The sequence below is a fragment of the Zeugodacus cucurbitae genome, chromosome 5 (genome assembly GCF_028554725.1).
Source record: "Zeugodacus cucurbitae isolate PBARC_wt_2022May chromosome 5, idZeuCucr1.2, whole genome shotgun sequence".
Taxonomy (NCBI): Eukaryota; Metazoa; Arthropoda; class Insecta; order Diptera; family Tephritidae; genus Zeugodacus; species Zeugodacus cucurbitae.
Genome location: NC_071670.1, coordinates 68732778 through 68751207, shown reverse-complemented (window position 1 = coordinate 68751207; position 18430 = coordinate 68732778). Strand labels below are relative to the sequence as shown.

Here is an 18430-nt window from a genome sequence, read left to right as displayed (position 1 = left end):
TACAAGTTGCTTTCAGAAATCAGGTTCAACCTCTATAAATTCCAAAACGACGACGATACAACTCTTATGATTACTGAGCAACATTTTCCAAGAGAGAGCTTTATTTAAGCGGTACACTTGAGCATATTTTTCCCTGATGAACTGCATATTGACCATCTTTCACTGTCCCGTGGTCAAACAAAAGATGAAGATTGGTGGATGTTCTTCATAGTATGTTTGATGCCGTGCATTGATTTTTTTCCAATGTATTTTGGAGTTTATTTTCGGTGTTACAATTGCACTGAATTCGAGATTTCAAAGTATTTCTAACTAATTCCATCGATTAGTAAATATCAAAGTTATTCAGTGTTTACAAACTGAAGATACAAGTTGGAACACCCTGTATATTTTTTTTTCAATTTGGCAATAATGAATTTATATTCTCAAAAACTAGTAACAAACTATTCGCAGTTCCCTCCTTTTAATTTAAATATTTTGAACAGTCAAGTGACCATGTACCATTACCATTTCAAATTGAACTTTCGCTTAGCAAGCAACACACTCACATCTATATGTATATGTGCCTTGCAGCACTTTTACTTTTGCCACACATGAAACAGTTCATTTCCCTAAATATTTGCATTTACTTGTGATCATCAGCAAGCAGTTTCATTTGTGAGTATGCGTGTGTGCAATATAAATATGTAAATGTGTGTATGCGAGTAATTTGTGTGGCATGCTGAGTTTGAGTGCTGCATTTCCGTTTTATCAATTTGCATATTGTTTTGCGAGTATGCAAATAATTGCACAATAAATGCACACACACAGCCATACTCGAGCGCATTTGCACTGCAATGTAACAACTAAGCAAATATAAATACGAGCAGATAACAACCAACCAACCAGTTGGAGCGATGAACGTTTGCGAATGCAAAGTACACAGAAATTGGCACATTTTGGCTGTAAACCCGCAAAAGCATACGTTCCGGGTGGCAACAACAACTCGTTGCATAGTGAATCCATTTCGGTTATGCAACATAGTTGCAATGTAATAACAGCAATAACAACAACCACGTTGCACGACAAAATGCTGTCAGCAATGCACAAAATGAAATTGTCAAAATTGTCAAAAACGAAATGGCACACACACACACGCATACTTTTTGTTTGTGGCACACACACCTACATATACTATCTATATCGTTGCATGCCACATACCTCCAATAGTGCCATTGCTGCCGCATATGCAACTGTTTGCCCAGTTTTTTTGACGCTGCTCTTTTCAAATTTGAATTTCACTCGAGCATTCCCAATGGAAATGTGCAACAAAAAGTTTTATTTTTTCGTGAATTGCACAACTTTATAAAATTTAATTTAATCTAAATACGAGTTGAGTGCCAAGTGTGCGTAATAGTTTCCATGTACTCTTCAGGCATCGCAGTCCACACAGTTGCCTTTAATGTTTCCACATACTTGTATACAAACTCATTTCCATATACATAGTAAAGGGTGATTTTTTAAGAGCTTGATAACTTTTTAAAAAAAAAAAAACGCATAAAATTTGCAAAATCTCATCGGTTCTTTATTTGAAACTTGTCTTGTTGAAACCACATGTCAACCAAGTTCAGTTCTTCCATTTTTGGCAACAAAAAGTTTGTTAGCATCGAACGATAGCGATCGCCATTCACCGTAACGTTGCGTCCAACAGCATCTTTGAAAAAATACGGTCCAATGATTCCACCAGCGTACAAACCACACCAAACAGTGCATTTTTCGGGATGCATGGGCAGTTCTTGAACGGCTTCTGGTTGCTCTTCACCCCAAATGCGGCAATTTTGCTTATTTACGTAGCCATTCAACCAGAAATGAGCCTCATCGCTGAACAAAATTTGTCGATAAACACATTTCGAACCGAACACTGATTTTGGTAATAAAATTCAATGATTTGCAAGCGTTGCTCGTTAGTAAGTCTATTCATGATGAAATGTCAAAGCATACTGAGCATCTTTCTCTTTGACACCATGTCTGAAATCCCACGTGATCTGTCAAATACTAATGCATGAAAATCCTAACCTCAAAAAAATCACCCGTTAGTTTCTGTACCTTCTATATGTCAATGCATATATATTTGTATGTATATATTATCCACACATGTTTGTGCTGCGCACTTCTAAGTTGTCCCAGAAAGTTGTCGGCTTGCCGTTGTTCACTTTTGATTGGCCTCTTTGCGTCCGAATAACAAATGCAAATTCACAGCTGCTGCACATTTTCGAAATCAAATTCAAGGCAGTTATTGTTTGAAAAAACATTGTTAAATGTTTAAATATACAAGTATGTGCTTGCTGTGTGTATGTGTACGTATTTATTTGCCGATCCATCAGGTCAATTTGGGTCAAATGTCATATGGTATTTATGCGAGCATAAACATTATACTCTCATATAAAATATATAAATAATATGCACATTAGGGTCATCTCTATATTTTGATAAATATATAGAAATTAGAAATATTATTATTTTGTAGCAAATTTTTTTTTGTATTTGTGCAAGAGCTTTGGTGTTGATGGATCCTTTCTTTTGACTACTATCAAAGGCATGGTCGTGTCTCTGCAAAAAATAATAAACTTTCGAGCGTACTGAGACGCTACATTAAACCAAAATGTTTTTATTTTTTTATTATGAAAACTTCCTTTTTTAATTTTTGTATACCACCTTGTCCCAATGTTACTCACAAGCAACTTTCTGTAGCGCCCACAATAAAAGCTGCAAAAGTGGTAACGTGGAATATTGTTTGTAAGCTCTTTGTGGCATTATTTTCTGGTCCCAATAGAAAAAAAATTTTACGACCGCAGAAAAAATGTCGGGGTCGAAAGGACTTTCACAAAAAATCGAAACTGATCCAGTATAAGTTAACACCTGAAGGATACTTTGTCCACTATCGAAAAATCGATAATTCGAAATATAATGTTTCAACATTCTATATTCTAAGCCTTTCATCATTTATAAATTGTGATGACAAATATTGTATTCACAATTATTATAAAATTTTTAAATAAATAAGTATTTTTAATAGTATCATATAGTCCTCCTAATAATACTAGTGTGAATATCCTAACATAACTTGCCTTAGTCTTGCTCTCTATTAATAATCATTGTCATTTGAAAGACCAAAAGTCTTAAAAACTTTAGTGCAATGTACAGTATCATTTGTTTATCATGTTTAATGGAATAAAATTGATAATGTAGTTATATTACTGGAATATTGGAGAAAACAGGTATTTCAGAAGACTTGTAGTTGTAAAGCAGTTATGAGTAGAATTGCCGCTTCTGAAAAAATGTTTTTCAAAATTATAAAAATAATAAATATAACAATTAAACAAAACAAATTATCTTCATGAAAGTTTACTCGCGGCGATATTTTAGAGATTGTTAGCCATTATTAGTTTTGAAAAGTTTGAAAGAAATTATTTTCAAATAAATATTTGAAGTAATTTCTTATTATTTTTCTACAGAATGTATTTCATAAAACATTTTCCAATGTTTAAAAAAATAGTATTGTAAATAACTTCTACTACTGATACATATTCCTACTACTTATTTAACTTTTCGTTCTCTTTAATGTTTACGAAACAACTTACAAAGACAAAATTCTGCGCATGTAGTGTTTGCTACGTACAGAATTTTGATTTTCCAAAAAATTATATTGGAAAGTTTCACAAAGATTCTCTCTTTAGCATCAGGATTCATAGAAGAGTTCAGTTTTTATACTATTGCATAAATTGATGATTCATATCAATATTTACCAATTCTAAACTTGAGGTTGTTTCTAAAAAGTATAAAATTGAGAATCATATGTGAAGGAGTAATGGCAGTAATCTGTTTGTTCTAATTTGAAATTTTGATGCAAATTTTGTTAACCTCATTCGCTGAGACGACTTCTTGATATGATATTATGCCATGAATATATTAAGACATATATTTAGATGAGCTTTTTCCGGGGATTTGCTGGAGTTTCTATAAAATTCTCATATAATATTGGAGGATCCCACAAAATATCCCAAAACTTAAAAATCTAAGTTCTTTTCCGAAATCAACTAAAATATTGAAGTGTTAAATTATCATTTGGCGATTAACAATTAACAAAATATATTGAGAAAATTTAAACAAGTAAAAGGTTGACATTAATTTTTACGACAAAATTATGACAACAAAAAGAGGAAACAAAGGAAAAATGTTGCCTTTTTCGGTTTCTAAAATTCTTTAGAAAATGTAGGATACAGTTTTTGTACTTTAATTTGTAATAATAACTGAGCTCTTTATTTTTATTTCTGTTACTTACATTAAAGGATTAATAAATGATTATATAAATAAATTTTCGTGAAATCAAATAGAAATAAGAGTCTCAAACCAAATTTGTACTGAAATATGTCCGAAAACTAAAACTTTTTACAATGAAGCTTTAAAATAATATTTCCGAATTAATTGTATCCCAAATACTTTTGAACTATGCGCAAATGGGCATGACAGCCCAACTAATGCAACTTTCCTCATAACGAATGCGGGTACTACAAGCATTTGCCAGTATATTTTCATTAGTCGAAGGCGCCCTGATGTGATTGCCCTGCAGGCATTTGAAATGCAACTGTCCACAAATTACAGCGAATCCTCCCCCAGGAGCCCTTGGAACTGGAAACAAACGAAATGAAGGCGGTTTGATAGAAGAGGGCTAAGCACTGAGTCACATGGGCTGAGGGCTGTGGACTTTTGCCATGCTGTTTGGGCTGTCAGTGTATTTGAGCGCTTATGCACTTCGTACGACCGAGTTATGCATACCAAGTACTATGTACCGTTAGGCAAGTAAGCAAGTTAAGGTAGTGGCTTGGAGAGTTGATTTGTTTTTCCAACTGCTTAAAATTCTAAGCGTGTACAAAATTAAAACATGAAAATGCGAAATGAAAACATTTAATCCGCTGCATTGCGGCGGCATAACGGTGCGGGTGGGAATATAAATGTTGAGTTAAGGAGGAAGTAATAAGTAAGGGGACTTTCCGATGGTTGAATGTGGGTATGGCTATGTGGCAAATACTTAGTGACTCACATGTAAGGCCTGCCAAGTCGATGCTCCGCTTGCCACAGGCTTTGTATGGCATGTATGTGTGTGTCCAGCGACCCCTTTTGGCAAGCGCTGTGGCAAGCAACCCGCATCTGTAGCAAACAAACATATGTGCGCCTGTGTGGATGTGGCATGTACATTGTATGCACATATTTCCGTGTGTATTGGAGTGCAACAACGCCGAAAATAATCCAACAAATCCATCAAAGTAATTGCGGAAATTCGCAAACGAAAAAAAAGAATCATTGAAAAACAAAAATAACAAATTCAATAGGATTCCATCAATGCGGCGCATAAAGGGATTTGCTATCAATTCTATTTAACTCTCCCCCCCTCAATTACACGACACGAAAACATGTGTTGCCAAAACACACACTCAGGCACACATCAATACATACATGCATATGCTTTCAGTGTTGTTTATTTTGCTTTGTTGCACATATTTTCCTTTTGTTTCGCTTTTGTTTATCATAAAAAGTGCTTATCTTTGTATGTACTCACCTTGGCCCAACAAGCACGGCGGCATGCCACACGTCGCCTTTGTTCACGCGTCTCTGCCGCATTCGAACTCGGCTCTTTCAGTGATTTCGCCATACGCTGATAGCCCGTTAGGTCTTGTGCTTCCACCCGTGGCACCAACGGACTGGCTTGCACCGCCGTGCCGCACAAGCTGGCCACGCAGCCGAGGAGCAGCAGTGTCAGCCAGCGCTTGTGTGTAGTGGGTGTCAGCAGCTGCGCTGAAGTGGCGCTGCAGTATGCTGCACCTGTGGCAGCTATACTATGTGGCATGTTGTTAATTTTTCTGCTTTTCTTATTAGACTCTTAAATGTTTGTTTATTTTATTATATTTTATTTTTTTTTCACGCTTACGTTTCGATTTGTTTTAGTTAGAGTTATTCAAACACTTTTTAGAGTTTGTTGAGATCATTTGTGTTTTAGTGATTGATTTTTTATCTGCAAGCAAATCGGGTTTGTTGTTAAATAATAGTTTATCGGTTTGATTGTTTTATTATAAATAAATAAAATACATAAATTTTGTAAAGAAACCAGTAGCTCTTCATTCAAAATATGATTTTGTCTATCATAGCGTTCACTGGTAGAGAGTTCCTTCTAAGTTTTTAACTATTTGAAAATATCCCCAAGGTAATTTAAATGCAATTTCTAAGTGTTAAACATGTGCGTGAATATCCATCCAATACTCTAAGGTACTTCGAAATAGTCTGATATTAATATAAAACACCTGAGTTATGCTTAAAGTATTGCTATTTGGTTGAATTTGGTGAAACTCCTATAGAGCCAATATATTTAGTTCTCCAATTAAACAACAAATTAGGCAAGTTTAAATTTCAGTATTCAAAACGGTCTGAAAATCAAACAAAATTAGCAATAAGGTGACCTTAAAGAGATAATATTGACAGAAAGTGATGATGATTTCCAATTGGATTCGAGAATAAGTTTCCAATTAGCAATTTAATGATTTATTTATTTCAATAACATCAAATTCCACTATATTTCCTTCAATAAAATTTTTGTGGATCAATAAAAATATATTTTAAAATAAACAGTTTACTTATTATTGAAAAAATATTCAAACGGATTCGATTTCATATTCTAATGGCTAATTTTAATTATTTATTATTTTAACGAATTTTGGAGATATTTTTTTTATAAACTTATTTTTTTTTAGACATAAAAGTCGTACAATTTACCGAGTTATAAAAGTAATTTCCTATCCCTAAATAACAATAGACCATAAAAACACAAAAGAAGTAGAGACGAATTGTCCCAAAACATAATTTTATTAAATGGACTTGCATGGATTTTATTCTTTAAAAATTTTATTTTCAAAAAATACATTTCATTTTACTTTATTAACTGCCGTTATATATTAATATATTGTAAAACACGCCTTTAGATAACGACTAAAATAAAATGTCTATATAAAACCAGATGAATATGCGAGTATTTTCCCACTTCCTAATTATTGCAGTTGCCATATTGCATTCAAAAAAAACACCTGCACTTCTATCTACATATAAGCCCTGACTACTAGCGAAACACACAACAATTTAATTATTGTTTTCCTTTCATTAAATTGCAGTTGTTATCGCTTTTTACAAAAACAAGCAAAATTACAACAAAAAACATTGGCTTTCATTTTTGTTTATATTTATTCACGCAATCGATTTTGCACACCCGTTTTGTGACGTTTGCCCTCGCATCGCGTGAACAACACGTTTGGCGCTCGCTGACCTCCAAAACAACAACGATAACAACAACTAGTACAATAATAAACAATAAGACCAGCAACAACAAAGCGCTAAACAACACGAACGGTGTCACGCTTTAATCGCAGTTTAATCGACCGCTTGAAAACGTGATTTTTTCTGTGGCACACACAACCACACGCACACACCGTGGACCTCGGTACACACCTATATATTCACTTTTTCGCAAAACCGCTAGAGCCAGCGCGTACTGTGTGGCTCAGCTAGGAAACAAAAAAACAAGAAGATTTCTAAAAGCACAATATCTTTTCTTTCAATCCAAATAATCAAAACACCGACGGCTTTGCGACTCGCTCACACGCACTACAACTACTGTCGATACAACCGAAACCTCGGGGAGTCTACACTAAACTGTGTTTTGCAGAAATTTTCTACAAAATCGACACGACCGCGCCGAAGTCCAGACGTCGGCAGCGCTGCCATCGTCGTTTATCGTCGGTATACAGCGAACTAGTAGGCACAACAACAGCAATGCCAGCGAAAACCAGCCTGCACATACTACAGCCGGAGCTAAGCCAGAGTCATCCCGGGCAGGCTGACAGGCGAACCCGAATCTACAAACAATGCACCACCACCACAAGATGCTCATAGAACCCAGCCACACTAATTGGATTATTTTGTGGAGAGTAGGAGAGCAGCAGCGCAAGCCATCGTCAAGCTGGCGTTGTGCGCGTCGAAGCAAGCAGCGACGCTGACCATCAGTGAAGTGCCCTCATGCAGACTAGGCTGCACACCACCCTTCAAGCAGCCGCTGTTGCAGCGCCACTAACCTTCGCTGAGGTTAAACGCCAGCATGCAGCGAAAGTTGGTCTAGTTCAGCGCTGCTAGAAAATAGCTGTAGAGTGCAGCCGCTGCTCTGCAGTGACGACTGCACAGGAAATTCTCCACTTGCAACAGCCCATCTCCCCAATTGCAGCGTCTGCATGATTTTAGTAGTGCGCAAGTGCCAAGCGAACTCCAACGCAACATGTTGCAGGAGCAGCGGAACGTGGGGCTCCAACCATTCGCTTAGCCCCTGCAGCGTTTTCGAATTGTTTACGAACATGTTCGCGTTGTTTTGCCGCGTGCTGAACATGTTTGCCTCCACCACAACAGCTATTGCTTTGTTGTTTTAACAGAATAGCGGAATTGTTGTTGTTAAGTGGCTCTTCTGTTCGATGTTGTAATGGGGGCTGTTTACGGGTGTTGTTGCGCAGTTTAATCGGTGTTCGCACTTGCATTGGTGGTGGTGTCTAATTGGAGTTGTGTTAGTGCCGGCGTCCGCCGCTATGTGTCGCTGCAGGTCTTCGGTAGTATTTTGTATGGTTAGCCAACAATTGCTCTGATACTCCAATTGATATACTGTTCACACACAACATTGGAGATAAGCGATGTAGGAAATATTGAGTTTTGGAGCTTATTACTGTATAATTTCATACATCTTAGCAAATTTGCCAAGTCACTTTAAAGGGATTTGAGTACAATGCAGGTGATGGATTTGACGAATACAGACAACATTGTTTTTTAGATGAATTGGAAGAATTATCATTTGAATTCATGAAATGAAAACATAAAATTATTTTCTAACAGAAAATCTAATAAAAAATCATTAGCAGTTGGGTTACTTAATGCATGCCAAATGCTGAAGATATGAGAAAACAACAGGATGCGAACTGTAAATTGAATAGAAGCTCATTCAAAATATTAATGGAGAGAGAAAGAAAGAGAGTTCAAGATTTATGATTGAAAGTATCTGTATAGACATGGCGACGGCTTTTGGTTTTCATAACTCAAACAGGATATTCCCTGTTGTTGAAGCACAAAGCCTAAATCTAGTTGTCATCGTGGTCATTTAACGGGAGGCCCAGGAAACTAGCTGATTCGAAAGGGTCGGACCACAGATAAAGGGGAGTTCGGTATGTCGGGGTTTATTATTGATAAGTAACAGTTTAACCTCCGACAGTACACAGAACGAAGTTACGTGTGACCCTAACGTTTCACGAATCAAGACGTTGTCTTCAATAAGCGATGGTTTGTTCTTCATCTTCCTTGATTAACTTTTTATTTTATTTTGTAGGTACAGCCGAAATTGCTTAGTGGTGCTATTTTTGCCTTTCATGTTACATTTCAAACTCATATTGTGCAAAAGCGGAGGCTTCTTCAGTATCATTCATTTTCAGTTTATACAAATTAGTCGTGGAATGACGTTCTTTCAAGAATGATATCCGAGGAGTACTTTCTAATACGCTGAATGTTAGATTAATCTTTTATGCAACGCTTGAGTGACTTTAAAGGTTTCAAATTAGTTATTGTGAGATAAATATTGAACGCTTAAAGGTAGTCGAAGTTAATGGTATCTATTTGTTATGAGTATTGTATCGGCCGAGCTAGTACTAAAAGCATATTTTTATTGTGTGATCTCGATTATAAAATTATCAGAAGTAGATGAAACCATTAGTTATATATTATCGTCCTTAAATCATCATCTTAGATGTAAATAATTAAATGCCGTTGACTTTTGCAATTTAAAGAAAAGAAAAGTAGATATTTTCACCGATCCATAACAAAATTTTATTCTTCGCAAATTATTAGATTAAATTAAAGCTTAGAAACTTATTTATTTTACTTTAAACTCTGGAAAACTATCATTAACTCCGGCGATCTATTTTTATAGGAAAGCTTACGCAGCTCCAAGCACTTCAACACCTCAAATATATGTATATTATCATTGTCAAATAAATTGTTAATCAGTTGGAAGATCTCTAAAGAAAAATTTATTTTTTTTCCAAGAAAACTAAAATTTTCAATTCAAATGATTATATTTTAAATCACTGAAATCAATAAACAAATTTCTCATTAAAGCGGTCGATAAAAAACTATTTTATTATAATACGCTGCAATTCATTACTCTTCATAATTATTGATTTTTCGAAAGAATAAGCCTTCGTTTATTAAGCAGCCAATAAAATAAATCGCGAGCAATTTGGCTTTCAACAAGTCGCCATAAGCGGCCACCTCGAAGCTTTTGTATACGAGTACACATGTGAAGAAATGAATTTTGCTGATATCCACATCGCTCTAAGTAAATGTGTGTTTGTGTGTGTGTGCTTAAAGAAAAACATATGTAGATCGTATTTAGTTAAAAATTTGAACGTTTTGTATTGTGCGCCGCACCAATAATGAATAGCATTGTCCCCGCAAGCTGTAAATTCATTATTAGCAACTGATCTTAGACGACGATAAGTGGGAAGAAAATAAATAACAAATCACAAATAAAAACGACTCATTCAGCGCATTGTTTGAAAACTAAGCGTGTAGCACAGCAGAAACCTATTGAGCTTTGTTAATTTTCGGTTAAACGGGCGCACCGATGTATTGACATACATATTTACATACAACTTTATTTTTTTTGTATATGTATTTGAATAAAATATAAATCAGCTTAAAATGCAAATGCAAAGAAATTAAAAATAGCTTAAAGTGGAATTCACTCAAAGCTGAAAATGTAAAGTTGGGAATTCAATAGCGAAGCGATTCGAATTAAAATTTAGTACGAAATTAAAAACACAATACAATACAATAGACCGCAATAAACACGAACAAAACAAAAGCAGCAACAAAAGAGTTGACAAAATGGATTTACATATGTATCTCCAAACAGTGCCAACAAACGCAGCAATAAATCTTAGCAAATGAAATTGTACATCAAATTAATCAAGCCTCAGCGCTCGCTAGGCAACAAAATTTAATTGTTGTTGTTGGTTTGCTTTGTTTTTGTATTTTCCGTAGCAGTTGCAGCGAGTGATAAAGCTATAGCTGCAGATAATGAAATTGAAATTAAGGCGTTTATCGCTCACCTCTACAAATGTCTGTATGTGTGTGTGTCACCTGCAACGACCTGCGCTGCCAGCCCATAAACAATGTCGCCTGTCACTTCGAATGACTATTTCCACGTGTGTTTTTGTTCACGTTTCCACGAAATACTTTTGACTAAATTACGAACTGATTACTGATTACATTAAAAACAAAATCACAAAAAATCACAGACCCATCCGGCCAAATGCTGCGGAGAAGAAGGCAGGCGACGAACGCGCGAGATAGTTCAATAAAATATTCATATCGACAGCGAGTAGCTGGTACAAAACAAAATCGAAAGCCATAAATAGCGAATGGGCGCGATAAAGAAACTGGTCGACCGGTGAACTGGTCAGCTCTGCTTGGTGGCGATAAAAGTTTACAAAATGCCCACGACAACAGGCAGCGGAGATGGCGAGTTCACAGCTAGCACAACAACAACGCACAGCAGTTAGTTGGAATAATAAAAATAGTTAACATACTATATGTTGACAAGTGTACAAAACGAGAGTGCTATAAAATACACGTTACCACTATAATAGAAACAAAAGGTAAAGTTTCAAAACAAACCATTCATGTTTCTTATTGTTTACTGGCGTTTGAGTCGGGCTTACCCTTTTCTGATAAGTTTGTACTACCGGCATTGTGAAGTTGTTGAAAATTATTTTCTAAATATAATGGGCTTAGATACAACCAATTGGAAATTTATTTCTCCCAGATTGTTCTTCTATCCTCAACCGATCTGTGGACTCTCATAGTTCGAGACTTTTCACAGCAGATATCATTGAAGACATATTAAATCATTAGATGAAATGATCAATATAGACCTTTTGAGAAATACTAAAGAGCTTAGAATATTCTTTCATGATCGTGTGATGACATTTTGCTTCCAGGTTCGGAGGTTCGGACTTGTTTTTTTAACAATCTTGAAACTAGTCCTTAGTCGTCACTACTTCTAAACATTCGTCCGCTTTGTAATAATTTAAAGCTCTATGCACTTACTAAATTGAGTCTCTCTCGCTGTGTTTTTACGCCACCTTACTCTTTATGACCACTATCAGACCACCCAACCAATGATGTTTAAAAATTCAGTTTACAAATTGAAAATAAAATTTTTATCTTCTTCTGCTCTCGATCTTTTTTCTCTGGGCTATTTCTAAAAAAAACATAAGGAATTTGTCTTTGGTAATAAACCATATCAACAGCCAGAGTCATAGCAATCTTTAAGTAAAACTTTTTAAGTACTCCGATCAGACAACCTCATACGTACTAATAACAGTACAAAACAACTAATTTAGAATCATTTGCGACACTAATATGAACAGCCTCTCCAGCAGCCTTATCTGCCAGACTCATCTTAGGTACTAATTTTACAGATTTCCTCATAAAAGCCGCCATTAAGAGTCACCCAGTGAATGAGCAACAAATGTGCCTCTAATCTGTCACTCAACTCCTAAATACGTAACTAATGTAACTAATTTAAACACGAAAGTCTATTTGTGTGTATTTATCTTTATGCTCAATCTTAATTCAAACTAAATATAATGGTTCTTAACTCTCCACTATAAATATGCGAAACGAGCCACTAAGTACGAAGACAAACGTCCGCGCCGCCAACTAAGTTAAGTCCATAATTTACATGTTTAATTAAGTGTCAAATAAAATACATAAAAGTTCCTCATAAAACACAAACTCTATATACAGCGCTCTAGTCGGCGCACAGGTTGTGTGGTTTCGTTGACCCACCACACAATGGCTAATGTGACATTTTGGTCATAAAATCGTGAACACATCTGAAATTGGTTTGCGCATGGATTAGCAATTCTATTTGTGGCATTTTGGTGTTTTCTCTCAAGAAATGTGACAAATCTACTAATTTACGTATGTTTTGCTATAAATATTCATGCAACACAGAGCCAATTGAGTATTAATTTCGTGCGAAATGTGTCAGATTGATTTTTAGACTAAATTAAATTCACATCTAATTAATTCAAGAATTTTTAGTGCAAATCAAAATTAAATTTCTATTTAAATGTGTTGAGGATTAATGTTCTCAGTTGAGTCTAAAATTTGTGTATAAAATAAATACAATAATAAAAATCTGTAGAAAATGTCCTAACTAAACCGAAGCAATAGATCGTCTCACTATTTCCAGAACAGTTTCAAAACACATTACTTCAAAATTAGTTCAGAGTCCCGTCCTAGTCTCAGGTGACACTCTCCACCGGTGAAGTAGAATCTTTGAGAATATTTCTGTAAGTAAAGGTCTACTCATATAATATTTATAGATGATAATTGTTTTTGGAAACTGTTTTACCGGCTCAGAGAATATTGGAACTAGCCGAGGTTCTGCGACGGTTGGTGGGGGAAAATTCCAAGAGCTTGCGATTTTATTTGCTTTTCTGAATATTTTTTGGAACCAACTTCTAACGTTTTAGAATTGTCACATTATGACCCAAGCTTTAGGGACGAAGGTTTTTGAACCCAGTTCAGTGTATGCCCACTTCATTTAAATCACCTAACTAATCATCTTCAAACTAATCTTGCTATTCGAAAGGAATTCAAGACAGAAAAATTTTTAAACTTGACAATATTAATCTTCTACTCACAGGTTTAGCAGAAGATCTGTCTTCACCTGTGTCACTGTGTCTTGTTTAAAAGAAAAAGAACGAATATTTGCACAAAAGGTGACACAAAGAATGAACGAAACATAAACACAAAAACGATATTAACAATAGAGGCAGAAGCAGCGGCAAACTGGAAGTCCTGGTCCATGTGACAGTCACTCAATTTGGGAAAACTGCCTGCGAGGAATTGCGAGAAATCCAAGCAACAATGTTTGCTTACTTCGTTGTGCAACAAAATTGTGTTCCTTGGCAAGGCGAGCGGGGCTACACATCCACACAGGTGAAATAACAACATAAATGAAGGTTGACACAACAAAATACGCCACGACAACCAAGCGCAGATATGCCCTCGAGTGGTGGGAGTAGCGGGCGTGGCGCCTGTCTTCGGATGGCACTTCCTTGCGTCCTTCGTCGTTGCGATTTCTATCGAGCAAATATAAATACTAGCGCAGAGAGATAGCGAGTAGGTAAATATTGGAACGCAAATGAAGAACGCTATAAGAAGTAAACATACTGCAAGGTGTAAACACGCTGGCTTCTCGTTAGGACAAGTGCACAGGATGCCGCTGTACGTCGAGTTCCATTACAAGGACACACGAAGGCGAGCGCATGTAAAGGAAATCATGTGTGTGACACATCTATATCAAGGTATATTTGTAAGTCTTCGCATCGAATGTGCGCATTGTAATCTTACTACTTTCCTTCTACTTTTATCCTTGCTGTCGCATGTATTCTTATCAAAAGGGCCTGCGAGCATTTGTGCTTCCTTGCTTCGCATTGCTGTTCGTTTTATTTGTCTCTGTACATTGTTGTTCTAATTTTTTTTTGGTAAAAAATAGAGGCACCAACAAACGCCTTGCTTCAACGCAAATGAAAAGCAATATTGGAGGATATATAGAAAAGTATCGTAGAGGGTATAAAAAGCTTCTCATTGATGGAAACAAACGACGAAACTTGTAACGAAAACTTGTAAGCAAAGAAAGCCATTGTGCAGCAGATATATAGGGTGTGCATGAAAACAATGTGCCACATCGAAGCTCACAATAAGTACCCTGTAGAAAAGTAATACTCATTATTTGCATATCTTTCAAGCTCAGAGCTGTTGTACTTTGGAAAAACGTGTACCAAAAATAAACAGTTTGTAACTACGAAACTCCGCCGAGAGCTGTCGCATGTTATTGAGAGTAATGTGTTTCGGATATTCAATATAAAATCCTAGAGAAGAAACATTGGAATGAGTACATTTTCATTTCTTTGAGGTAACATTCAGATTTCATACTAGAAGCCAACTTAAATAATTTTATGCTAGATATTTGTAATTAGAGCTAGGTTCTATTATGGAAAAGCAATACTAGGTGGTTTGCTAAAAGAAATAGGCTTCGGAGACGGAAGCATATTCTAGGTTGTGTTGAAAATTAATGATCTTCACCCAGCAAGCACGATCAATACCGAAAGTAAACGCGTATCTTGGCAACCCTATCTCTCCATATACATACATATGTATGGTACACGACCAAACAAAGAACGAATATGTTCAATGAGCTGAGGGTGAGTAAGGCATTCAAGTGTAGTTCTCGGGTAATTGTCGGCTTTTGCTGCATAATGGAGAAAAGGGAAGTGAAACTCGCTTAGATCTTTGCCCAAATGAACGGAGGATAGATAAGCAATGAAGAGCAGAAAAAAAAAACGAAAACAACAATGGCAAAACAGACAAAATTGCAAACGCGTGGAAGCAGAAGTGCAATATTGCGTTGCCCTATTATTGTTGCTCTTACATGCATACAGAGGCGATTACATATTCACGTGTATGTTACGTAAGTGCGAACAAAGCAATCGAAATTTGTTGTTGAGACCGACAACAATGCAACTTAGTGTATCATATCGACAAGCAACTGCCTTTACATTGTTTACATACATCAAACGTCTTTGACTGCCTCGGTGCACCCTGTATTGGCGAACGGATGTACATATATATGTACGTGTACCAATTCGGCATTTCACCACCCTTCCTTCAATGTTTATTTGCATTGATGCAATTTTTGTTTACTAACCTATTTCATCGCAGAATTTGCTCACACTCGTATGTGTGGTCTTTATTATATTTGCCTGTGTTGTTGTTGTAGTTCTAAATGTTTTCTTCATTGATGGTTCTGTTGCAACGTGTTGAAAACATATGTTTTTTGGTGCAAGAAATAAATATGTCTACATGCAACAACAATGTGTCCAAATAATTTTGCAAAACACTATTCGTTGCATATTTTTAAGGGTAGAAGATATAACTGAAGCATACTTTTTAGCGCGCATCATTTTTGGTCGTAGAGTTTACGACTGGTTTTGGTTATTTTATTTTTTAACAAGTAGGTTCCAGGAACTACACTTCTTTAAAAAAGATATGATTTAGCCCTTGAATTTTAAGTAAAATGCATTAAAGTCTATTCCATAACAAAATTGTTTTCTAAAACAAAATTAAATAAATCCTATCATTTCAAGGATATTGAAATTAAAATTAAGAAATCCATCCCAATCCAACGATCGTTATTGACTTCTACATTTTCCAATTCAATTCTCAGTCAATGCAAACAGTTAACAGTGCAAAAAAATTCCAAAAAAATTTGAAGCATAGCAAATGTTTAATTGTTTTCCATACCCTAGAGACCGAAATTCCCATTTGCAATGCAATAGACACGCCGCTCCCGCCCGTCAAGCATACAATTACGTACTATTGTATTATGTGAATATTTGTTGAAATAAACACCCACTCAGTTATTAATTTCTGCAATTTCATATACTATTTACTGTCCTCGAGGCAATGCGCTCACTGTTCGCGCTTCAGACTCCTTTGGGAGATCCGCAGTCGCGCTACCAGCTCCGCTCGCCATTGTTCCGTTCCACTTTTTAAGGCTGTCATCAACGCAAATGATGCCTAACGTCATTTGCGCGTAGTTTTCACTTTTTCATTTTCATTTCCATTTCAATATTCACACATTTTTCTTTTCTTCCAGAGTACGATTTGTACTCATTTCGTTTTTTAGCCAGCAGCTCGTCTCCTGCAACATTCACTCTTCATGCTCTCCACTGTTCGAGCGTTTCATTTGTTCAATTTGATTGTGGTGAATTTTATGTTGCGTAAAAAATGTGATTGCGCCTGATTAAGGGCGTTTAACGGGCAGTAGGAGTGCGGGATTCTCTACAATAGACTTTCGTGCATACTTATATAGAACTTTTCGATGATTTTTAATATTAATGAATTCGTTTGGTAATTGAAAAATCAGTGATGCTGCAAATTGGAAACAATGAAGTCGTGCACAATTGTGGGGGATGCTGAGTACAGGCGCCAGTGGCATGGGCTACGAAGAGAAATATTCTAATTAGTGCAATATCAACTCCAAATTGTGTCGTTAAAATGCCAATATCTATTTCCTTCGTATGGGTTAATATTCAGTTGATAAGATAGTTTTGATTTAGGCTGATATAATATAAATAGAAGAAGAAGAAATCACTTATCAGTGTTACCATATTTATTTAGTTTTGTTTTGGATTTCTATAGACAATAGTGGCGTGCCTTTCCGATTTCCTTACCGTTAAACTATTATAAAGAAGTGAAACATTCTTAGTGCGATAGATCTCTTGAGAGATTGTGAGGTCAATTATAATATCTCATTTGTATTGCCCACAAAGGCCTACTCAGCCTAGTTCTCTTCTGTGGTAGAGATAAAAATGTTGGGTTATAAAATCAGTTTGATTTTAATACTTCCATTCAATAAATTTGTTTCGTCTTCGAATCCTGTCAGTTGACTCACATGTGAGTCATAGCGTACAAGTCATCAATCTGCCATAATCCTACTCACAAATGCATCTTTATAGTTAATTCTACTAACTTAATACACACCCGAGAAGGGATCATAATTAATAAAAATTCCAAATTGTACAGTATAAATTTACCGCAAATCAAAAACAAAAAATTCCAAAATAATTTATGAGCCATCATAAATTACTGACGATATCCGTCATTAAAAATTGGACATGTGGAGGATATGAATATACGAAGATGGAAGGATGTAGTATGAGGAGAAGATGTGATGAAGACAGCAAGGCTTTTGGATTGGAAAAAAAGGAAAAAATTAATGAAATAATATTTTTGAATTCATTTGTTTTCTTTTATACAAAAATTGGTTTGAAAATATTTTTTTGACTCAATCCATATAAGATTTTATACATTTCACATCAGATGTTTACTTAAGGAACTGTGTTGTAGTATTTCATTTTGTTTTTCAACAATGAAGTCAAACAGACCTATATATCTTTATATATAATATTATATATGCACATATTTACAGTCATAAATTTGTACTCACATCTTCAGGTTTCTGCTCTTTTTACAATCAGCAAAGTTGATGACGGTACTGATGAGCGCAGCAATTTTATTAGGGACAACTTGAGGTTTATGGTTATCAGTCAAACGAGTGGACAGCTGAACCGAGCGGAGTGAAGTGGAGTATAGTGGAGTACACACGCCACACTTTTATGGCACAAAATACTTTAGCGCACCGCAAACAAGACTAAGCTGTAGCTTTTCACAGGAACTGGTC

General features: G+C 35.8%; 1 protein-coding gene across 1 annotated transcript in view; it reads right to left on the bottom strand.

Moving 5' to 3' along the window:
* LOC105215363 (uncharacterized) overlaps window positions 1-7798 on the bottom strand; it is a 109151-nt gene extending 101353 nt beyond the window's left edge. The window contains exons 1-2 of the mRNA XM_011189229.3: window positions 7528-7798; window positions 5594-6046 (exon numbers count right to left, since the gene is read on the bottom strand). Of these exons, the coding sequence (XP_011187531.1) occupies window positions 5594-5881 (288 nt within the window). The 5' untranslated portion in view covers window positions 5882-6046; window positions 7528-7798. The remainder of the gene's footprint in view (window positions 1-5593; window positions 6047-7527) is intronic.
* Between the last annotated feature and the right edge of the window lie 10632 nt (window positions 7799-18430).